This window comes from Thunnus maccoyii, chromosome 2 (genome assembly GCF_910596095.1).
Source record: "Thunnus maccoyii chromosome 2, fThuMac1.1, whole genome shotgun sequence".
In the NCBI taxonomy this organism is placed as follows: Eukaryota; Metazoa; Chordata; class Actinopteri; order Scombriformes; family Scombridae; genus Thunnus; species Thunnus maccoyii.
Genome location: NC_056534.1, coordinates 2,372,829 through 2,397,502, shown reverse-complemented (window position 1 = coordinate 2,397,502; position 24,674 = coordinate 2,372,829). Strand labels below are relative to the sequence as shown.

The window sequence follows — 24,674 nt, the reverse complement described above, 5'->3', positions numbered from 1 at the left end:
ACTGTGTTTGTACAAACCAGCTCACATAAAACACGTCATCAAAGTAAACAACAACTTTAAACTCACCATGCAGCCTTGTGGATAACTGTTTGAGCTGCCAGCACGACTTCAATGATCACGGTTGCTCACGACTCCGTTCACGTGTTCCCATCCCGATCAATAACAGAAATATAATTCAATATTACTTTACCTAATATCACATGTTATACTTAATACAACAATAATTATCTTTATTTCTTTTTGAACAAATAATTGAAATTTAATTTAAAAACAAATTGTGTCTTTTGTTTTTCACACTCAGTGTGTAGATATGTCTGCTGCCAGCTGTCTGCGATCTGAAGATCAGTTTCTGTGCTCCATCTGTCTGGATGTGTTCACTGATCCAGTCAGCACATCATGTGGACACAACTTCTGCAAAAACTGCATCACTGAACACTGGAACAGTAATGACCAGTACCTGTGTCCAATGTGTAAAAAGGTTTTCAACACAAGACCTGAGCTTCACGTCAACACTTTCATCTCTGAGATGGTTTCTCAGTTCAGACAGGAAGCTCAACAGAAAGCCAGCAGCAGCAGCTCAGAGCAACAAGCTGCCAAACCAGGAGAAGTTCCCTGTGACGTCTGTACTGGAACCAAACTGAAGGCCCTGAAGTCCTGTCTGGTGTGTCTGGCCTCCTACTGTGAGACTCACCTGGAGCCTCATCTGACAGCTTCACGTCTGAAAAGACATCAGCTGATGGACCCTGTGGAGAACCTGGAAGACAGGATGTGTATGAAGCACGATAAACCTCTGGAGCTGTTCTGTAAGACCGACCAGACATGTGTCTGCATGCTCTGCTCTGTTTTAGACCACAAGACACATGATGTTGTTCCTCTGAAAGAAGAATATGAAGGAAAGAAGGCAGAGCTGGGGAAGACAGAGGCTGAAATTCAGCAGATGATCCAGAAGAGACGACTGAAGATTCAAGAGATCAAACACTCAGTCGACCTCAGTAAGAAAGATGCAGATAGAGAGAAAGCAGAAGGTGTTCAGGTCTTCATCGCTCTGAAGGAGTCTGTTGAGAGAAGCCTGAATGAGCTCATTGAGACGATTGAAGAGAAGCAAAGAACGACAGAGAAACAGGCTGAAGACTTCATCAAAGAGCTGGAACAGGAAATCTCTGAGCTGATGAAGAGAAGCTCTGAGGTGAAGCAGCTCTCACACTCTGAAGACCACCTCCACCTCCTCCAAAACTTCCCGTCCGTGAAAGCTGCTCCACCCACCAAAGACTGGACAGAGGTCAGCGTCTGTCCACCATCATATGAGGGGACTGTGGTGAGAACTGTGGAGAAGCTCAGTAAAGAGATGAAGAAGCTGCTTGAGGCTGAGCTGAAGAGGGTCCAGCAGTATGCAGTGGATGTGACTCTTGATCCTGATACAGCACATCCTCATCTCATCCTGTCTGATGATGGAAAACAAGTAAATTGTGGTGATGTGGAGAAGAATCTTCCAGACAACCCAAAGAGATTTTCTCCTGGTCCCTGTGTTTTAGGAAAGCAGAGTTTCTCTTCAGGCAGATTTTACTTTGAGGTTCAGGTTAAAGAGAAGACTAAATGGGATTTAGGAGTGGCCAGAGAGTCCATCAACAGGAAGAGAGAAATCACACTGAGACCTCTGGATGGTTACTGGACTATATGGTTGAGAAATGGAAATGAGTACAGTGCTTGTAATAACCCTCCAGTCATTCTCTCTCTGAAGTCTCAGCTTCAGAAGGTGGGGGTGTTTGTGGATTATGAGGAGGGTCTGGTCTCCTTTTATGACGTAGATGCTGCAGCTCTTATCTACTCCTTTACTGGCTGCTCCTTCACTGAGAAACTCTACCCATACTTCTGTCCCTGTAATAATGATGGTGGTAAAAACTCTGCCCCTCTGATCATCTGTCCTGTCAATCAAACTGAGTAGAGTAATCACCTGTTTTATGTCATAAATGTGTCTTTGTTTTTGAAGAGAGTAAATAAACAAACACATTCTTGTTTATTATGAGAAAAAACACAAACTAGGATTTCTATCTAAAATTAAATCTCTATTTAAACATCTGATCAAATCCACAGAACTTTAGTTTCATTTCTAGTCAAAAACACAAAGTTTCCAAAAAAAACAAAACTTTCAGTTTGAAGTGAAACCACAGAAAACAAAGTGTGAATATTTCACAGTGTCATAAAGCTTCATTGTAGAGTTCAGCTGAGACCATGACTCCACAGAATATGTGTCAATATTTTACAGGCTGTAATAAGTGCTGAAACACTTAATGACAGAATGACAGAAATGAATTGATTGATTGATGATCATTTAAATTATTTGTCAGACAAACATTCTCAGGCTCCATCTTTTTAAATGTGAGGTTTTGCTGCTACTCTCTGCTCTATATGATGGTAACTGGAATAATTTTGGGTTTTGGACTGTTGGTCAGACAAAACATTCAAAGACACCTTGAACTCTTAGAAACTGTGATGAATATTTTCACTATTTTCTGACATTTTATAAAATAAATAATGATTCAAAAACAAGTTAAAACAAGGTAAATTGTTAATAAAAATAATCATTAGTTGCAGCTCTACAGTTGATTAATAGTATATATGTATAATGTGTATAATTGATTTTCTAATAATTCATTGAGGTTTGTTTAGTTTCTGTCCACTTTGGCTGATTTGTTTTTTGAATACTGATAAGATTGATTATGATTTAAAGAAATCTGTAAATATGTGATTGTAAAAACCTGTAAACTAAACTATGTCTGTAGTTTTAATGTAAAGCTTTAAAAATATGGCCTGAGTAAGCAGTGACTTGTTGAACACAAAAAATAAAACCTGGTTTACAGAGAAGCTGTGTTTGTGTTTCTGTTACAGTTCATTAACAATCACAAATGTTTTTCTGCTTTCTTTACCAAACACTTATTAGTCTATGTAATGGCAATTTTCATTTTTCAATGTCCTTTCTTTTCCTATTTTTCCAGTTTGCCATTAATACACAGGTAAGTTAGGTTAGGAGTGATCTTACACAGATTCAAAAACAGATTTTCTTGTCGGTTGGCTGCCGTTTAGTTTGTTGTTTTATTGAAGTATTTGTACAAGTCATGAACATACCAGGTTTCTGTCCTGCTAGCTGTAGTGTGTGTCTGTTACTAGTCTGGTAAGAACTGTCTGGTCTGGTAAGACCTGTATTTGCTCCCTGTGCTCAGCCTGTCTCTTCCACGGATTCACCAGCTGAGAAGCAGAATGCAACAAGCATCTCTTTCTTCATGGACTGGTAACAACTGGGCATAGCCTAGCAATGTAGTATAGCATAACATGGCTAAGCAAGACTGTTCAACGTAATCAATGTACCGTACACGTATTGATTTGGCTAATGTTATTCAGTGAACTATTGTTGTGATGTCCTTGTTGTTCATAGTCAGATTATAGCATAGCCACACCGCTAGGTTAATGTTAGCATGCTTAACACATGTTACATCCAGTAACTAGGCCTTGCATGCAACTAACCTCTTCATAACCTGGCACATTTAGCCTACACCAATTGGCCTTGAATAGAGAACCACATAGTTAAGAGGTTTAAAACCTAGCTTTTCAAACTTTGGTTCAGGCAGCACATGTGGTTCAAGACACCACGTGGTCTGGCCTTTTATCTATGTAGTTCCCTCTGTTGGCCATATTGTCTGCATGTCATGTGCTCAGTCACCACGTGACTTCAGCCATCCTACCATTGTCTTCCACACACATACCCACCCACACACACACACACACACACACACACACATTTGTATGTAAGTATACTTAACTAGATTAATATTATGTGTTTTGCTCTTTACCTTTTTGTTTAATAAATGCTTTTGGATATACCTGTTGTCTGTTTTAATGTTGCACAAGAATGAGTTTTGCCAACCTCTGCTCTGGAAAGAACTCCAAAATCCTTCCACCATAACTAGCTATTGATATGATAATTTTGTTTATAGTTATTAAGTTAATTGTTAATCAAAGTTCCAAATTGATAGATTAATACACTTTGAGACTGAATTGGCTATCTTTTTCCCTGACTCCAGGCTGGTGCCCTGTTATTATTAATTTGTATTAATAATTTTATTGATTTTAATAATTAATAATTATCTTGATAATCATTAATTATTGCTGATAGCCAAAATTTTGGTAATGGGTCGATCATTCAAGATTGCTTCAACTTCACAAATTTAAGTTTGCAATCCTTCATCATCCAAAACTTGTTGCTTAAGAACAGAGCGCAGCACATTTCGAACCATGCGGCTCAGTCGCTCCCAAACACCACCGTGATGGGATCCTGTACCTCTTTATCCCTCACTGAAGCATAGCACTCTGGATTTTGTCATGATTCAAGCCACTGAGTGCTTCTCTTAATTCTCTTTCCACTCCGATAAAATTTATGCCATTGTCTGATCTTAAAGATGAATCTTCCTAATGCATGGATACAGGAGTCTGTGTCAAGTGTATATGCAACTTCAAAATGTACTACCCTGCTTGCCATGCAGGTGAAGATTACACCGTATCTTTTCACAAGACTTCGTCCTCTCTTGATCTCTATAGGACCGAAGTAATCCACTCCTACGTCTGTAAATGGAGGCTTGTCTGGTAAAATCCTCTCCAGGGGCAAGTCTGCCATTTTTTGTTCTCGAACTCTGCCCCGCTGTCGTTTACACACAACACAGTCTGTAATGACCTGTCTTGCAGGAGACTTAGCTTTGATAATCCAGTATTTCTTACGGAGGCGAGACAGCATATAATTTCTTCCTCCATGTCTGAGTTGTTCATGAATATGTCGTAACAATAGTGTGGATATGTGAAGGTCCTTCGAGAGAATAATTGGATGCTTGGCCTCCTCTGGCATCGCTAGTCTATTCAGGCAACCACCTACTCTCAAAAGTCCATCATCCAGCACTGGATCCAGTTTGTACAAATGACTGCTTCTTTTGACGCCATGTTTACCAGCTTCTAGTACAAGCAGTTCTTCTTTGAATCTTTGTCTTTGACTGAAAGAGATGATGGCGCTTTCTGCTTGGACAAGATCTTCAGGACATAAACACTGTCCACAGAGTGTTGTTTTAAAGACTTGCATCTCTTTTTCAAAGCTCCTGTACTTTCATCTGGTATTCAACAAGATCTTGCTGCACATGACTATCGGGCCACCACAGGAATCACAGATAGTCACAATACTTTTCTGATACTCTGACTTGATGAAAAATTGCTTGATGTCAGCCATCAAAGCAACCGGCTCTTGTCTGAATCTGATGAGAACTCCAATGAGTGAGTTGGTAAGGTCTGGACCCTGCAGAAGTTGGCAGTTAAGTCATGTTCCTTTAAAGACTGCACCACAGTCAAACACTACCCTTAAGGTTCCTTTCTTTGAGTGATACACTCCGTGATGTGGGATGTACCAGAGTTCTCCATAGCTTCAATTCAGCTGGTCGACTGGTACCACTTCAGCATAACCATTGACAATCAACTCACGGTTCCGATTCGTAATCATGGATTTGAGTCACGGATCGGATCATTTTTAGGATCAGCAAAAAAAGGGGAGAGACAAATAAAACTCTGTTTTCCATTTATTCTGTAACACACTTACAGCAAGAAACAGCAATGAACTTTTGCCCATGGTCTTAAATGAAAACTTTCAAGACAAACAACATTTAAGATGTCCAATATTTAAATAAAATAAAATAAAATATATGAAATATTCAATGCTCAATTATTGTTAAATTAAATTGCAATATGAAGCATGATACCTTCCTCTTTTAAACACGGTAGTGAATGAAACAACAGTCTGTGTCCACATCATCAAAACTTGATGATAACTTAGAAACATGAACACACGTCTTGTCCAGCAGCTTGTTGAACGAGCCATCAAACAAACATTGACCACTAACATCAGTTAGCAGCTACATAGCTAATTAGCTGCTTAGCTGCATCACATCAAACAGAGTGTAAACATACCCCACATGTCACTTCCGACCCGTTAGATGCTGCTTCGATCGTTACCCTTCAAAATCCCTGTTAGTGACACGCTGTCTGCCCATGTCTTGCACTTACAGCAGTTTGTTTACCTTGTCTTAAATGAGACATTAAATTTTGCAATTAATCCACAGTTCATATGCCTGCCGAACCGTGGGGGGCGATCCCTACGGATCACAGATCAACTACGATCAGTTGCACCCCTAGTTAACACTTGTTATTCTAGTCACTTTAAGCATATTACTCAATATACGACTCAGCTTAATAACGAACTAAAGAAACTGTCAGAAGCAAGCAGCCAGACCTCCTGCACACTCATTCACTAATCACAAAACATCAACAGGTGACTGAACAACCATTCAATTAAAAATGGGATCAATTCCACATGAATGAGTGAGTCCAAGCAGCTCACTGTAACTTCAACAAGCAAACTACCCACAACACATTATATGATCTCTGCTGCATTCTTGTTCAGGAGATAAATTCACACAACAGCCACAGAGACATTTAACCATCAGAGATTAAATTAGCGACCAAAGAGACAGAGAGAGAGAAGCTGTATATGACTCACGTTATCTGATGTCTTCTTCTTTCTTTCATGGAGATGAAGTATTCATGTCATAACATCCATTTGTGGCTGTTAGTCATCTTGTTTGTTAATTAACAGAACTTTGTGGCTGCTGGTTAACCAGTCTGATATCATTAGCAACAATGACAAACAAGCTAACTCTCCTGGTTGTTTCTCCGGTTGCTTCTCTCTGCAGCCTCCCCGGTGGCGTCCTGCTGCTGCTGCACTGCACAGTCCAGATCATTTCTTCCATTAGCTTACCAACAGTCCTTAACAGTCCTTCCATGGATGTATAAAGAGTCCTTCAGGCTGCTACAACAAGCCAGCTGTTGCATTGGCTAACGCAAGGAGCTATCCACTGCTGCTACTCTGCCTTACAGTGGAGAGAATTGAAGATGAATTCTGGAAACTATCATTGGTCAAATTTAGGTCTGAAGTGGTGGAATAATAAGAAAGAAACAAACAAACACATGAAATACAATAGTGCCTTCACACCTTCAGTGCTCAGGCCCTAACAAGAACTTTGCGAATTTCCTTTCATTAGGGACCGAGCCCAAAAGGAAGAGGACCCTATTGTTTTTCGTGTGTGTGTTTGTTTGTTTGTTTGTTTGTTTGTTTCTTTCTTTCTTTCTTTCTTTCTTTCTTTATTATTATGCCACTTAAACCCTAAATTTGACCCCCTAAACATGCTCAAACTCACCAAATTTGGCACACACATCAGGTGTCATGAAAAATTTGCTAAAATGTAAAAATCAACCCCCAAAGTGTCAAAATGTGCTTTGTAGCGCCACCTATGTAACTAATATGGCCGCCACAGCCCGTAGGAATGTCGTAGAGAGATCAAACCAAAACTCAATTATTTGTCTAATCAAGACCTACAAATCATATGCTGACACCCCTGACCTAAATCCAACAGGAAGTCTGTAATTAGCCTTTCAAAATAAGACTTTGCCCCAATTTAGGCCCCCATACAAAAGCTATCTCTTCCGAGGGCGTTAAAGGTATCGGCTTTAAACTTAAATACATGACTTGTGACACTGGGCTGAAAAATAGTTTTTAAAAACTTTGTAATAACTCGAACGCTGGAAGTTGCAGTGCCACCTCACCCTTACAATGTAAAACAATGGGGGGGCAATCTATTGGCATGAACTTTGTGTCAAACAGAGGCTTCTGATGTCTAAACTATAAGTCTGACCACTTTCAAACCTGTATCAATGGATTCACCATGAAATTTCCTACTAAAAATATGATTTTTAATGTAAGATTTGGCCAAAGTCATGGGATTTATGAGGAGATTTCAGAAAAAGCGTACTCTAAAATCCTCCTCTCCAACTGCTCCTGGTGATGTCACTCCCTCAGTGCTGTGAAACATTCCGCAATACACACTCATTATAAAATCACAGGAGGAGCAAGAAAAGACTTTAAAACTCACCCTCTAATATCTCAAAAACAATATAAGAAAGAAAAAACATGTAAATTCAAGATTTGTAGGTCAACGTCTCATGACTCATTTAAAGTTCAAATGAAGTTTGTATCTAAAACTATGTGGAAGCATTAAATGTTCAAAAAGGTGTGGGTTCGCTCACACTCTCCATTCAAATCAAATTTTGACCAGGTCATGTGGGTTAAAAGTCTCTCCTTTTCTAAAAACAGACTTGATGAAAATTAGAAAAATAATTTGTTTTACACACAAACTCATCAAGAGTTTTCAATTTACTAATTGAAATTCAAGTGAATGGGCCCAAAACTTGCATAATTTTGATGACACAGATGTAAGCAAGACAGACATGTCTCACCCTGCAGAAAATTCTCATCCTGTCATTCAAACTTTCAAAATAAAAGCACACCACACTTGTAAGAAATATCCCTCATTTTTAAAAAGCAAAATGATCTGATTCCGACGGGCCAGAGTGCGAGGTCCCAACCAACGCTGCTTGCAGCTTTAATTCCATTTGTTGTCAAATTTTCTCGTACCAAAATGTTCTTTGAGCAAATCTTTTGCTCTTTGATAGCCCTTGGCTGGGGGCAGATGTTGACAACTGCACTAAGTCAACAAAAGTCTTTTGGATGCCCTCTTGTATATTGCTCTAGAAAATGCAGGGAGTCACTGTAGTCATCACTCTTTTTTTCCACTTCTCTCTCAAATGCCCTGATGAAAACTTTGTACTAAAGGACTCTTGGTGGTAAAGTAGAAGATAGATTTTGTTGAGCCAGGAGAGCAGTGATGTCATTTTGCCTCTGTATTAGGTTACACATATCATCTTGGTTACCATCATTCAATACAGGGGTGTAGTGCGAACATGCCCCTGCATACCTGGCTGCATATGACTCATATGTACATTTTGCCTTTGAGGAGAGTGTTGTATTAGATGGGTCATATCATGAGGTCGAACAGATGGTCCATGAGCTGTTTCTTTTGGTCTAACAACCTGTTGCCGGGAAGAAGAGTCAGTTTCCTTCAACACATTCTGTCTTTGCTGCACTTGGTCCGGTAAATATTCATTTGCTTGTGGATTTAATTTAGCTGATGTTTCATTTCTTGCAGTTCCTTTTCTCAAATTAGAGTTCATCCCATCAGAAACTCTAGAGCTGCTTCTTGTTCCAATGACCTCAAGTATGTTGATTTTTGCATTGGTTGCTGCCAGTTCAGTTTCTAGTTCCAGTTGCTCTTTCTTTCTTTTCAATTGTTCTTCTTGTGTCTTAAGCTCATGTTTTTTCTTCAGGGCAGCGACACGTTCCATGAGAGCAGCCTTTTCTGCCTGAGCCTTAATGCGAGCAGAGGATGTTGAAGATGCACGTAATGAAGAATTGGATTTGTGCTTTGATTTAGGTTTTGAGGCATTTGAAACGCTGTCATCAGGTCCAATGTCATCTGAATTTACTACACTTTGTAGTATGACACTTTCAGCAATGGAGTGTGCAATTTGCTGTCCAGCCTCAGGTAACCACACCTTTACATCTTGTATAAACCCATTAAAGATTTCCATTTTTTGTTGAAACCACTGATTTTGCTTTTCAAGTTCATCTTCAGGCAGTGGTAAATTCACCAGTGATTCATGGTTTTCCTTGACTTCACCAAAGAGCTTGATTAATTGAAACAAATTAGATTGTACTTCTCTTGCATTTTCCTTTGATTTCATGAGCTCTTTCAGAATTTCCATTAACTTGTTAGCTTGTTTACATTTCCTGTTTCTTGTCTTCTGACAATTTGCAGTGAACAATTCCAAGCCTTTGGCAATGTGTTTGATAACTCTTTTTTCCTTTTCAACATCGTCATCTTGTGACTGAGCATCAGACTTAACAACAGACATATTTGTCCACTGTCCCTTTAAGACTTGTTGACGAAAGCCGAATGCCGGCACAATGTTTCACACAGCTGATCGATGTGCAATTGTAGCTTTCAGTCTTCAGTCAACCAACTCCATTATAATAGCCGTTTTCCAATACAGCTTCACATATAGCTTCTCCAATAAAGCTTAATGCTTGCACATACATACTCACTCAGTTTGATGAAGATGTCCATCTGGTTGGGAATGGCGGCGTCCTCTTTGTTGTTCCGCAAGACAATGTTCAGTCCGTCTGAATGAATCACAAGCTCCAGTTTAACTTGGAGAGACAGTTCTTAGGTGTGATGGCAATTTTCATTTTTCAATGTCCTTTCATTTCCTATTTTTCCAGTTTGCCATTAATACACAGGTAGGTTAGGTTAGGAGTGATCTTCCACAGATTCAGAAACAGATTTTCCAGTCAGTTGGCTGCCGTTTAGTTTGTTGTTTTATTGAAGTATTTGTACATGTCATGAACATACCAGGTTTCTGTCCTGCCAGCTGTAGTGTGTGTCTGTTACCGGTCAGGTAAGAACTGTATGTGCTCCCCCTGCCTGTGCCTATTGTTTCCTGTCACCTATGCCCCTACATATTCAGCCCTGTGCATCTAATGACCGCCACCCAGTGTCCAAAGTAATACTATAAGTTATAACTAAACAAATGATATGCCAACAATCAACATAAATGGCTCCTACAGTCTACATATGCAGCTTTGTATCATCATTTTCAATATTTTCTTTCTGCACTGTAGGGTAAAGTCCCTGCATGTTTCGAAAGCAGACAGCATAAGCCTAAAACAACAGACCAGCTCTTTCTTCAACATCCCAGGAATGCTGTCCAATAATATATAAGTGAGAGTCCCAAACTCCTCACTGACCAGACCATCTAAACAACCTGCTGCAAACAGAAAGGATCAGATAAGGAACCCCCCATCTCCTGTATGGTCACCAAACCAGACCACTGACCCTTAGATTTTGTCTAAGGTCAATTATTGTTGTGTGCTTATGTGTGTATATCACAGTATGTGTTGTTATGTACTTTAGTTAGAATTTTACTCTACTGCCTTTAAGCCAAGAAATGTACCACTAACATAATCCCATCATCCATGATAACAATATCATGTTTAGTACCATTCTGCTTGTTTCACTTTCACAATACTAAAGCTACTATCGAAATTGCAAAATTAGGAATCATGCAATTGTTGAATTGTGAATGCATTGTTGAATTGTGAATCCCAGGGGTTGCGAACTCTGCAACCCCTGGGATTGGCTATGATGCACCTTCTGGGCAGGCAGACAGAAACTTTAAAACAGGGTCTTATCTGAGACTCTATGCTGTTTTTTTTTTAAAACTGCATCTTTGGGCTGCTGCTTGCTTTTGTCTTTGTCTTCTTGCTTTCCGCCATGCTGGTTGAGAGCCTGCATTTTGCTGGTCTGAAAATGTGACTCAGAACAACAGGAGGTGAAACATCAGAATGTAGAGTCATGAGTTGAGGATCAAACCGAGGAGAGCATGAGAGCATAAACCAGGAGCTCTCTTCCAATGGAAACTTTTCAAGTCCAGACCAGCCAACTCATTCATCATTACAAGATCCAGATTCCAGTTCCTCACCCCAGCACATCAGACACCATTCTCTGCAAGAAGCCACCCCAGAGAGCAAGCAAGTATTTGTACAAAATCTTAATGAACTTACTTGAACCCTGGTGCTTTCATGATTTGTCATTTCAATTGGCAATTCAGAACTAAGTTGTTGTACCGTTGATTTGACTCACTGCTTCTCAGGTAACAGTCATCTCATCTGTTTATCAGGTCTCTCATACCAACTACACAATAGATAACTCTGCATCATGCATTCAAATCATTCACTAGCCACAGCCTCGTGTACCAGTTTCAGTCACTTAACCTTAAAAGACCTATACCTTTGCAAAATCATAATTAAGATTAATAACAATCACAATTCTAATTGATCTCTCTTGTGTGGCCAACAAGGAGGACTACTTCCCTGTTCTTATACCGACTCTAATTTGAGTTATGTCACTGGACGAATAACTTCATGTTGGAGTTCTGCACAATAATACTTCATAATTTCCCTATAAAGTCATAAAAATATTTGAGTTCACAAATTCCTACACCCAAAAACTGCACATATCCAGTTTCACTCTCATACAATCATCACTTGCTACAGCCTCAAAAATGACCTTACAGTTAACACAGTGTCAACAAAAACTTTATTTCATAAAGGTAGGATGTACTGTAGGCCTCTATAGTTTGTAGTAGATTGGTTTAAATTGTATAATAATATACTCATATACTTGCAACTGAGTGTAGTTTCCAAATCTGTTCAGTGCTACTTAGAAGTGAATTTCATCCCAAATTACCAAATTCAAAAAAACAAAAGTGTTTCTGGATGAACACAGCTGGAATTTAGAGCTGGAAATTATGAAAAAAGCAAATAGAAATAATTAGTAGAGTACACTGAGATAAGAAAGGATCAGATTATACAACTAAACCTGATTTGTATTTAACTAAGTCTTAATTAAGACTGAGCTCTGCTGTCTATGTTCTGCAGAGATGGTATTTAAAGTATTTTAAATATGATTGTGATAAGGTTTGCAAACAAAATAGTTTTGTTTTATCTCATAAAAATCGTTAGACACTAATGTGGCTAAAGATTGCAAAAAAAAGTTCTAGAATGACATGTTTTAACAACTTAGATGGTTTGTAATTTAATTTGGTTGAAACATTTATCTGATGAATTGTAATGACTTTAGTAATCCCTTGAATTTTTGTCTCACGTCATCAACAGGTCAGAATTACTCCTTTTCCAAAACTTCAGTTCATGACAAGATACGTCTAAAATAAAGACTGAATTCCAGTCAGCTGTAGGTTAGACTGACTTGTTAAAGGTCAGCGTAACTTACAGTTCACATGCTAACTGCATGTTAACTATTCTTAAACAAGCAGGTTATTGCAGTATTGCTGCTACAGCCTCCATTGTTTTCAAAGTAAATATGAGAGCAGCACTTTTTGTTACTATACTTCCACCTGCAGCTCAACAGGGAAACACTGTCCGAGGAAACACAAAGAGGGAATTTGATGCTAAAAAGACTGTAAATGTGTCAGATATCCACTTGATATGACTAACTCAGACTGCTGAAGCTGAATATAAGCTTCACATCAACTTTTAAATGACTGTGTGGACACACTGTGGATTTTGGCCTCCATTTCTTCCATTGAAAGCACATTTGAAGGATCTTTTAATATCCAGTATGAACAGGAGGAATGATTTCAGCGAGGAAAACCTCTTTCACTGTTCATATGGACACCTGACTGCTGTTGTAAGACACACTTGAAAAATTGCGAACCGTTCTTTAAGTTACACCCCTCACCATTAACATTCAGGACAGTCCAATCAGAATTCATACACTTTGAGTTATCAGCGGATATTTACCTGAAATCCTTCATAAAGCAACTTTTAAAACTCTTTTACAACCTGTTGATTAAACTTGACTTTTGTTTGCTGAAAATATTGTTTTTCTCCATATCCTATATAAACTGTGTTTACATATTTTCAATTAAAAAAACACTAAAATATGTTATTTGTCAAGTGGTGTCCAAACTTTTGCATACAGCTGTATATACCTATACACTACAGGATCCTTTCTGCTTAAATATTTGCACGTTCACTTACACAGTTTAAGGTATTGTAATATATATTGTATGTAGATAATTTTAATAAATATTTTAACAAATTTAATTTCTTATTTCAGTCTCATTTATTTTATTAAAATAGGACTTCATCTATTTTCTTGCTGTAACTTGAATTTTCCCTCCAATGAACAATAAAATTTTATCTAATAAAAGGTTTCTGTTACTGCAATAAAAGTTTCTTAAACAGGGAAGATCATTACAGTCATCAAGATTTACTAAAACAGGTTGAGGATTCAAACCATCCAACTCCTGCTAACAAACACTTTTTAATTCTTTAAATGTTCCAAACATCAGATTGACAGCAGAGCTGCTGACATGACGTTAGCTCTGTGGCTAACAGGGTTCACACTACAACTCCCAAACTCCCAAAGGGCAGTGCTGGCAGTGTGAAGCATCACTCAGTACAGAGATGATAGATTCTACATTTATCCCTGTCAGGACTGTGGTGGTTCACCACAAAACAGTCTCAACTAATCGGCTTTACAGCAAAGGAACAAATAAGGTAGAACATGAAGCAAAATATAGAAATCGTATCTGCATGAGATAAAATAAAATGATCCTTTATTTGTTGTCGACTGTCTTTCACCTCATTTTGTGAAGTAAACTGGAAACTGTTTGTAGAAGTTAAAAAATGTGTTTTTGAAATAACTGTTGATTTAACATCAATGTTGACCAGACGACATTTGTTGAACTCAGTTCAAGATAAAGAGAAAAAAGAGTTAATAATTACATCAAAACTGGCTGCACAGTTCAGTGTTTGTATTTTAGTCTCTTGTGGCAAAAATAAGTCTAAAATCAGGGTTTATTTGTTTTTTGATCACGTTGTGGAAAACCTCAAACTTTCAACACACATAATTAAGCTAAGCAACATCTTTTCACATGTCTTACTCCTCCCACCTGTCAGGTACAGTCTCACCTTTGCTCCATGATATTTCACAATAATGCTGTAAGTCAGAAGGAGGAAACAAACTCACAGTCAGAGCTGCAGTAAGAGGAGGAGCAACACTGGAAAGATAAGACAGCTGCAACGTCACTCTGCAGAAATAAAACTAAAAGTTTGTCAGAGTGACAGCAGAGCTGCAGTCGAGTCTCTCCACTTCTGTCCAAATAAAAATTAAACTGAGTTCATCAAGTCTTTCTCAACAACACAGCAGAGTCTTTGCCAAACACTGGTGAGTACAACTGATCATATTTAATGTTTCAACAACCAGCTTTAACACAGCAGACAGGAAGTTCCACTCTTTTCATTTCATACTGACACTTGTGAAATTAGTGACAATATAACTAAAGATGTTTTTACACAGATTCAGTGAAACAACTTTAATTGTTTTTTAAACAGTCTCTCTGTGTCAGTTCTCAGGACTTTTGTAACTTGTAACTGAATCTCTGTGGTTTGGAGTTCAGCTTCACTCCAACCTTCCTGGTCTTATTACTATTTACTGATCACTTCCTACAGACACACTGCATTCTATTTCCTGTAGCTGTTTCACATTAAAAGCTTTCTACCAACAAGCAGCAGCTTTTATTGTGAAGCAGCTGCAGGTAATAAAAGGTGTTTGTCACCAAGTTAGCAGAGCTTTGTTAGCAGTGCTATTCTTCAATAACAGTTGGTCTACACAACAAGATATGGACATATTCTGTGTTATGTTGTCAGTGGTTCATTTTAAAGATTGTATGGAAGAATAGTACAAGCAGAAACAGCCACAATGAGCTGTTAGATAAAGAGCTGCAGATGACAGTCTCTTACTGTGTTTGTGTAAACCAGCTCACATAAAACACGTCATCAAAGTAAACAACGACTTTAAACTCACCATGCAGCCTTGTGGATAACTGTTTGAGCTGCCAGCATGACTTCAATGATCACGGTTGCTCACGACTCCGTTCAGGTGTTCCCATCCCGATCAATAACAGAAATATAATTCAATATTACTTTACCTAATATCACATGTTATACTTAATACAACAGTAATTATCTTTATTTCTTTTTGAACAAATAATTGAAATTTAATTTTAAACAAATTGTGTCCTTTGTTTTTCACACTCAGTGTGTAGATATGTCTGCTGCCAGCTGTCTGCGATCTGAAGATCAGTTTCTGTGCTGCATCTGTCTGGATGTGTTCACTGATCCAGTCACCACACCATGTGGACACAACTTCTGCAAAAACTGCATCACTGAACACTGGAACAGTAATGTCCAGTACCTGTGTCCCATCTGTAAAGAGGTTTTCTACACAAGACCTAAGTTGAAGGTGAATACTTTATTCTCTGAGATGGTTTCTCAGTTCAGACAGGAAGCTCAACAGAAAGCCAGCAGCAGCAGCTCAGAGCAACAAGCTGCCAAACCAGGAGAAGTTCCCTGTGACGTCTGTACTGGAACCAAACTGAAGGCCCTGAAGTCCTGTCTGGTGTGTCTGACCTCCTACTGTGAGACTCACCTGGAGCCTCATCTGACAGCTTCACGTCTGAAAAGACATCAGCTGATTGACCCTGTGGAGAACCTGGAAGACAGGACGTGTATGAAGCACGATAAACCTCTGGAGCTGTTCTGTAAGACCGACCAGACATGTGTCTGCATGCTCTGCTCTATTTTAGACCACAAGACACATGAGTTTGTTCCTCTGAAAGAAGAATATGAAGGAAAGAAGGCAGAGCTGGGGAAGACAGAGGCTGAAATTCAGCAGATGATCCAGAAGAGACGACTGAAGATTCAAGAGATCAAACACTCTGTTGACCTCGGTAAGGAGGATGCAGACAGAGAGAAAGCAGAAGGTGTTCAGGTCTTCACCGCTCTGATGAAGTCTGTTGAGAGAAGCCTGAATGAGCTCATTGAGACGATTGAAGAGAAGCAAAGAACGACAGAGAAACAGGCTGAAGACTTCATCAAAGAGCTGGAACAGGAAATCTCTGAGCTGATGAAGAGAAGCTCTGAGGTGGAGAAGCTCTCACGCTCTGAAGACCACCTCCACCTCCTCCAAAACTTCCCGTCCCTGAAAGCTGCTCTACCCACCAAAGACTGGACAGAGGTCAGCGTCCGTCCACCATCATATGAGAGGACTGTGGTGAGAGCTGTGACTCAGCTGGAGAAGACGCTCAGTAAAGAGATGAAGAAGCTGGTTGAGGCTGAGCTGAAGAGGGTCCAGCAGTATGCAGTGGATGTGACTTTTGATCCTGATACAGCACATCCTAAACTCATCCTGTCTGATGATGGAAAACAAGTAAATGATAGTGATGTGAAGAAGAATTTCCCAGACAACCCAAAGAGATTTTCCTATTGTCCCGGTGTTTTAGGAAAGCAGAGTTTCTCTTCAGGCAGATTTTACTTTGAGGTTCAGGTTAAAAGGAAGACTGAATGGGCTTTAGGAGTGGCCAGAGAGTCCATCAACAGGAAGGGAAAAATCACACTGAGCCCTGAGGATGGTTACTGGACTATATGGTTGAGAAATGGAAATGAGTATGAAGCTTGTAATGACCCTTCAGTCCGTCTCTCTCTGAAGTCTCAGCTTCAGAAGGTGGGGGTGTTTGTGGATTATGAGGAGGGTCTGGTCTCCTTTTATGACGTAGATGCTGCAGCTCTTATCTACTCCTTTACTGGCTGCTCCTTCACTGAGAAACTCTACCCATTCTTCAGTCCTGGTCTTAATTATGGTGGTAAAAACTCTGCCCCTCTGATCATCTGTCCTGTCAATCAAACTGAGTAGAGTAATCACCTGTTTTATGTCATAAATGTGTCTTTATTTTTGAAGAGAGTAAATAAACAAACACATTCTTGTTTATTATGAGAAAAAACACAAACTAGGATTTCTATCTAAAATTAAATCTCTATTTAAACATCTGATCAAATCCACAGAACTTTAGTTTCATTTCTAGTCAAAAACACAAAGTTTCCAAAAAAACAAAACTTTCAGTTTGAAGTGAAACCACAGAAAACAAAGTGTGAATATTTCACAGTGTCATAAAGCTTCATTGTAGAGTTCGGCTGAGACCATGACTCCACAGAATATGTGTCAATATTTTACAGGCTGTAATAAGTGCTGAAACACTTAATGACAGAACAACAGAAATGAATTGATTGATTGATAATCGTTTAAATTATTTGTCAGACAAACATTCTCAGGCTCCATCTTTTTAAATGTGAGGTTTTGCTGCTACTCTCTGCTCTATATGATGGTAACTGGAATATTTTTGGGTTTTGGACTGTTGGTCAGACAAAACATTCAAAGACACCTTGAACTCTTAGAAACTGTGATGAATATTTTCACTATTTTCTGACATTTTATAGATTAAACAATGGTTCAAAAACAGGTTAAAACAAGGTTATTTATTAATGAAAATAATCATTAGTTGCAGCTCTACAGTTGATTAATAGAATACATGTATAATGTGTATAAAGGATTTTCTTATCTTGTCTGAGGTTTGTTTAGTTTCTGTCCACTTTGGCCAATTTGTTTGTTTGAATATTGAATAGATTGATTATGATTTAAAGAAGTCTGTAAATATGTGATTGTAAAAACCTGTAAACTAAACTATGTCTGTGGTTTTAATGTAAAGCTTTAAAAACATGGCCTGAGTAAGCAGTGACTTGTTGAACACCAAACACAAAAAATAAAAGCTGGTTTACAGAGAAGCTGTGTTTGTGTTTCTGTTACAGTTCATTAACAATCACAAATGTTTTTCTGCTTTCTTTACCAAACACTTATTAGTCTACATATGCAGCTTTGTATCATCACGTTTCAATATTTTCTCTCTGCACTGATTATTGTTTTTTACTTAATTGACCTACAATCTATTGAGAGGTTTGTTTTCTACTGAAGTAAATTATCCAAATGTTTTTTATTGTTGCACATTGTTGAACTTCATGTCAACTGTACAGTAACCAATATTTCAAGTAAAAGAGATTCAACAATAAAACCTGCAAACTCGTTCTGTACCAATAGAACAAACTACTATCAGCACAGAAAACCAGTCTGGACCAACAGCCTGTGGACTCCTGTTCCATGTCACTAGTCAGTAAATTATTGCACCGTTTCGTAGCCATTTTTAAAAGGTTCAGTAATTCCCTAAAACAGCTGATTTCTGTAGTTTTTAAAGGATGGGTTCACAATTGTTCAAATGTGTCTTAAAGCAAAAATCAGGAGCCCAAATGAACATTAAACATGTTTTTCTTGCTGTAATCATTCCTCCTGTTCATACTGACCATTAGAAGATCCCTTCATAATGACCTTACAATGTAAGTGATGGGGGACAAAATCCACAGTCATTTTTGTCTCAGCTAGGTGGGGTGTGTCTGTGTCTGTGTTTGATTGACAGCAGCTGGGGGGGCGTGTCGGTGTCTGTGTTTGACTGACAGCAGGTGGCAGGCTACCAGTGTTACACCATATGAATGGAAAGTAAACAAACTGCTGTAGCTACAAGTCATGCACAGACAGCGTGTCGCTAACAGGGATTTTGAAGAGCAACAACCAAACCAGCATCTAACAGGTCTGAAGCGACATTTGCAGGTATGTTTACATGCTGTTTAATGTGCTGCAGCTGAGCAGCTAATTAGCTATCTAGCTGCTAACTGATGTTAGCGGTACACTTTTCCCTGGTGAATGTTTGTTGGTGGCTCATTCAACAAGCTGCAGGACAAGATGTTTGTAAGTTAGATAAGAAGGAGACTTAAGCAGGAAAGCTAATGTGGGTTCAGAGTCTGTGGCTCTTGTGTTGTGTAGCAGGATGCTATCAGGCTCAGTGTGACCGTCTGCTCTGACTGTGATAGAACGACACATTATCACTTTATGCAAGATTTGATTTGCTGTGTTGAAATAAGGTCTCCAGCTGACAGATAATGGGAGGGTATCTAATTGAAATAATGTAAAACTAGGGGGAACCACGATGCAATCAAACAATTTAAAATATACATTTATCCGTCTTTGGTCTCTTTCTCAGGAAAGGGATTTACAGAGCAGATAAGTTGCTGTAGCAGACAAAAATAGGCAATTTAATGTCAGTTGGACTTTAAGCCAAATATACAAAGACACTACCATTATTTACCAAGTATGTCCCCATTTTGAGTGTATCAAATGCTTCAAAACAGTAAACAAACGTCAACACAAACGTCTCATATTGATTCAGTGTTATAGAAAGCTTTATCTGGTAATGTGATATCAACAAACAGGCTGCAGTCCTCACTCAGCTGTAAACTGCTTTAGGGTCCCAGCATTACTGCTGTCGGCCCTTCTATGAGGCCTCTTGTCTCTGCTCGGTCTGGAGCTCCGCTGCTCCTCTAACCTGATTAATCCGCAGATGATTCACGCTGTGACTGCGGCCATGTGCTAATCAGCTGATGCGCCGCAGCCGCCTCTCCTCTCTATTTAACTCCCGCTCTGCTCTCTGCAAACACATGTTCAAGCAGCTCTCCATCACACACACACACTCTCTCACTCATACTCACACACACACATACACACACAGCATGCCTCCGTTTGACAAAACCCATCCGCAGAGCAAACCCTTCAAACTGAGGAAGAGCTTCGGTAAACCTTTCAAACACGTCAAAGATGGAGGAAAAGTCGCTTAGAAACTAAAAAAATAAATTAAACTGTTTTGCTCTTTCTGTGCAGCTACGAGGAAACAAGAAGTGGCAGGAATAAGGTCCAAATTCCCCAACAAAATCCCGGTAAGTTTGTGACAGAAATGATTCATAATTCATCATGAAATGTGTTTTTATTTTTTTATTTTAACCTCATCTGTCTGCTGCTGCTGCTGCTTCAGGTGATAATTGAACGCTACGAAAGGGAAAAGTTTCTTCCTCCGCTGGATAAAACCAAGTTCCTGGTGCCGCATGAACTCACCATGACTCAGTTTGTCACCATCATCAGGTACAAATTCATCTCACCGTGTTTATAAGTGCAACCCGAAGTGTTCAAATATATCAAATATGTCAGGCGGAATATCAGAGAAACTGTTTAAAAATGATACTGAAGATGTTTCGACTATTTGCTGAATGATGCAACCGAAGAAAACATGTCTCAGGTTTGAATATTTCAGTTTAAATATGTAGTTGTGATTTGTATGAAAAATTGCGTTTTCTGACTTAAAACTTTTTAAAGGGGGAAATTAGCATTAAACCTGGTTTTAAAGGTAAATCTAAATCCTTCTGTCTTCTAAAATTATTGAAAAAAATCCAACATGCTAAGTAGGGCTGCAGCTAATTTTATATTTTCTTGATTGATCAATTAGTAGTTTGGTCCATAAAATGTCAGAAAACTGTGAGAAATGTCATCGATGTTTCCGACAACCCAGATGCAACCTGAAGATCCTCAGTTTACTGTCAGAGGACTAAAACCAGAAAATATATATTTTTAAGAAGCTCAAATGTGTTTTTTAAATGACTCCAAACGATAACTTGATAATCAGAATAGTTAATGATTAGTTTTCTGTTGATCGATTAGTCGTTGCAGCTTTGATTCCAGACATGCTGTACTGTGGCAGAAGTGAAACTCAGACTTACTGGAAAAGATCTGTTGATCAGGTGATTATTTATTTATTTTTAAATGTAGGGACCGGTCTATTTTCTGGAAATGATTAAGAAATATTAAACTTCACCCACATTCATAAATTCTATCTGACTTTCAGTCTTTTGACACTTCAGATTTGTTACTTCCTCTCAGATTCTCTTGTCATGATTACTCAGCAGAAACTGTCCACACATTACAAACTGTTATGTAACGGATACGTGTCACACAAATCTGTTTAGGAAACGACTAATAAGACGACATCTGAGCTCCCCCCCCCCAAATCAACATTTTGAGAGAATATTTTCTCTAATTTGTGAGCTCCACCTCATCAGTCTGCTTTATGTGAAGTCTTATGAGTCTGTAGTTCGTCCGTCACGTGGTGATTCGTTGCAGAACAGCTGCTGACGACTGGACACGCTCACTTCAGACGTTTTCCTTGTCATCTGAATTAACAGGAACGTTTTCATCTCTGCTGCCGTCATTCCACCAGAGAAACCTTTTTAAAGTACTGTCAATATGTCACGCAGCCTTTTTTCAAAAAAGAAGTCAGGCTTTAAATCATTTTTATTAATACTTCACATTCCCTTTACGATGTCGGCCTAGAGGACGGCTCTCACTAATACACGTTAAATTCACTTAAAGAATCACTTTTCTCACTTTGTTTTTAGTTACATCTCTTCATGCAAATAGTTAGTTAGTCCAGTTTTAAAGATTTCAGCCTCCATTCAATTCAACAGCAACATGTTTCTATAATATTCTGGATAATCCAAAGACTATGAAGTCAACAGTTTCATCAGATCTTTTTTCTTAAGTATGAAGCAACTTTAAAACTGTTCAGTGTGTTTCTGGCAAAACGACATAAAACATTTTGTAAATACTGTCAGCAGAGAGCAGAGACAGAAATAACCAGTAAAATTGCAAAACTCAATACTAGAAGTGAGAATTTGTTTTTGTGTTTTTTTTCATGAACTAAACTTTTGAAAGATCTTTGTTTTATTAATCTTAAGAGCAGACTGAAGACTGGAACCGACTTTACTTTGTTCTGATCAGTTTCACATCTTTGACCCTGAAGTTAATCAGCACCTATTGATTTAAGTGATTTTCTCCCAGATCGTCTGTATTTAAGTTGACTGTAAACAGTCACTTTCACTCCAGATCTCTGAAGTTCTTCATTTCATCTTTGTCATCGTTACACAGCAGGAAGTCAGCAGTTCAGTTTCTCTGCTTCAGTGGTCAGATGAGTGTTAATTATCTTAAACAGGAAGTAGATTGTTGCACAACAATCAAGATGTTTATTTTTTTAAACTCCTTAAACTTTAAATTCCAATGACTGATTTATTAAACCACATTTAAACTTCCATGATGTAACGAGGCTGCAGCTGCATCAGAGTCTTAAAGCTCAACAGACAAGACTTCAGCTGTTCACAGATTTCACACCACATACTGATACTGAACAGTTCGTACTGTATATTTTCACAGCTGGTATCCAAGAAGTCCATGAGACTGATTCATTTCAGAGTTAATAAATTAGGTAAAACTTGAAATAAGGGCTGGATATCAAACCTCAGTACATATCTGGTACAGATGGAAATGTGTCCAACTGTCAAGTGTTGGAAAGTTGTTATTGAACGTCTTGTTCATGTTTGGTCTTTTATACTTTTTATACTACACGTCCTGTTTTGCATCTAGACTTTATTTCACTTTGGCAAAGACGACGTTTAACATTTAAAAACTTTCAAATGCATAAAAATCTTTTTGGTGTCGGTACTGAAACACTATAAAAGTTCAAATGATACACGGCCTGAAGGACAAAGCAGATATTTTGACCAGTCAAAGCAGGATAAACATAGATGCAATTAATAACATTAACAACGACCTGAATCCCATTTTAGTTTCCCAAACTGACCCTCGTACAGCGTGTGATGGTTCAGGTCTGCGAGGCGACGCTTTAATGGAACTGAAACATGGTTAATGTTAGTTTTTCCTGCTATAGAAAGTCAACATGTCTGCTGTGAGAGTTGAAGTTAAGATTCAGCTCAGTTTAACCAGCAGTTGAGATCATTTTATCAAAGATTTCTCTCCCACACTTGAGTTACTTTAAGTGTTGTTTTATTTCAACACCCTGCTGAAGCCTTCCAACTGAAACGTGTTGCTAACAGTCATGTAAAATCATTCTAAGACTCTGATTTATTTTTCCTCTTGTTTTCAATCCGGTGACCTCAAACAGCAGCTTTTTGTCCACTGAGTGACTTTACTAAGCAAAGACACTCCAGATCTTTCCCTTTCACCATCCTCTGTCCACACACCTGTAACTCAGGCGTCTTGAGCTACTTTAAATGTGTTTTGTATTTTATTCCAACACCCTGATGAAGGGTTTTTATTGTCCCCAGTCATCGTGGTTCTTGACTCCGAGGGCTGAGTGATTTTTAGAGAAGTACTTTTTGTCCTCTTGAGATTAATCTCAGTTTAACCTGAAGTTGAGTCTATTTTGTCACACAGATGTTTTTCTAAACACTTACTGCCAGTTTTGTTTTGAGCTGTCTGTGGAGCCATTTAGAAATAGTGCCTCATTTTCACTGTGCAATGCATTGTGGGGATAATACTCTGCATTCTGACATTTTTGTGTGTAGGTTTGTCATTTTTTCCATAGTGAACACACACATACTTGGAGCTGCTCAGAGTTATGATTGGAATTTGCAGCCAGCTGAAGTCTCCAGCTGCTGCAGCGCCTCCTTTAAATACCAGACGACAATAGTTGCTGCACATTTCTGCTGACCAGCGTCTCATTAAGAGCAGCAGGTATGTGAAGCAGCTAACAGACAGACAGCCTGCCGGACGACTCATGACTTCTTCTTCTTTTTGTCTTTTGTCTCGTGTCAGGAACCGCATGGCTCTGCTCCCCACTCAGGCTTTCTACCTGCTCATCAACAACAGCGGACTGGCCAGCATGTCGCTCACCATGGCTCAGGTTTACAAAGACCACCAGGACGAGGACGGCTTCCTCTACATGACCTACGCCTCGCAGGAGATATTCGGACACTAACGAACGTTCACCGCTTTAGGTTTTATTCAATGACGAAGGCTGCTGGCCTCTTAACTCAGCTGTAAATAGAAAAAAAAATATTCTGTATATATTGTAATATTTGTTTGTGTAAGATGAATTTTAATTAATCTGTGTGGATCCAATAAATCTTATGTATAAATAATGAATCTGTGCCGTCTGATGGTTCAGATTAACTTTCTATCAAACAAAAAAATTGAGACGAATTTTAATAGTTTTTACAGTTAAGTTGTATTTCTGAAGCTATTTTCAGTCCAGTTAGTATAAAGTCAGCTTAGAGTCACATCTACTACTTGTACACAAATGGTCACATATGACCTTATTGATCCCTGCTGTACATGTTACTGTAGACCTGAAATAATAAGTTGATAGAAGAAAGGTTTGATAACTGACAGTTTTTGAGCAAAACTGTCCAAAATTCTCTGGTAGCAGCTTCTCATGTGTGAATATTTGCTGTTTTTATCATGGTGAACTGAACATCTTCATGTTTCTGACAG

General features: G+C 38.7%; 3 protein-coding genes across 3 annotated transcripts; all 3 read left to right on the top strand.

Annotated features, from left to right (window-relative positions):
* The first annotated feature begins 310 nt into the window (after window positions 1-310).
* On the top strand, window positions 311-2,570 carry LOC121888492 (E3 ubiquitin-protein ligase TRIM21-like). The gene has a single exon (XM_042400038.1). It carries the CDS (start codon window positions 311-313, stop codon window positions 1,940-1,942), a length of 1,632 nt encoding a protein of 543 aa, XP_042255972.1. The 3' UTR covers window positions 1,943-2,570.
* A 13,101-nt stretch (window positions 2,571-15,671) lies between these two features.
* LOC121888484 (E3 ubiquitin-protein ligase TRIM21-like) lies at window positions 15,672-17,351 on the top strand. Its single transcript, XM_042400026.1, has one exon. It carries the CDS (start codon window positions 15,672-15,674, stop codon window positions 17,313-17,315), a length of 1,644 nt encoding a protein of 547 aa, XP_042255960.1. The 3' UTR covers window positions 17,316-17,351.
* Window positions 17,352-19,976: 2,625 nt separating this feature from the next.
* map1lc3c (microtubule-associated protein 1 light chain 3 gamma) lies at window positions 19,977-24,326 on the top strand. Its single transcript, XM_042423866.1, has 4 exons — window positions 19,977-20,132; window positions 20,220-20,275; window positions 20,371-20,477; window positions 23,997-24,326. The coding sequence occupies exons 1-4, from the start codon at window positions 20,000-20,002 to the stop codon at window positions 24,157-24,159; spliced, it is 459 nt and encodes a 152-aa protein (XP_042279800.1). The 5' UTR covers window positions 19,977-19,999; the 3' UTR covers window positions 24,160-24,326.
* Window positions 24,327-24,674: the final 348 nt, after the last annotated feature.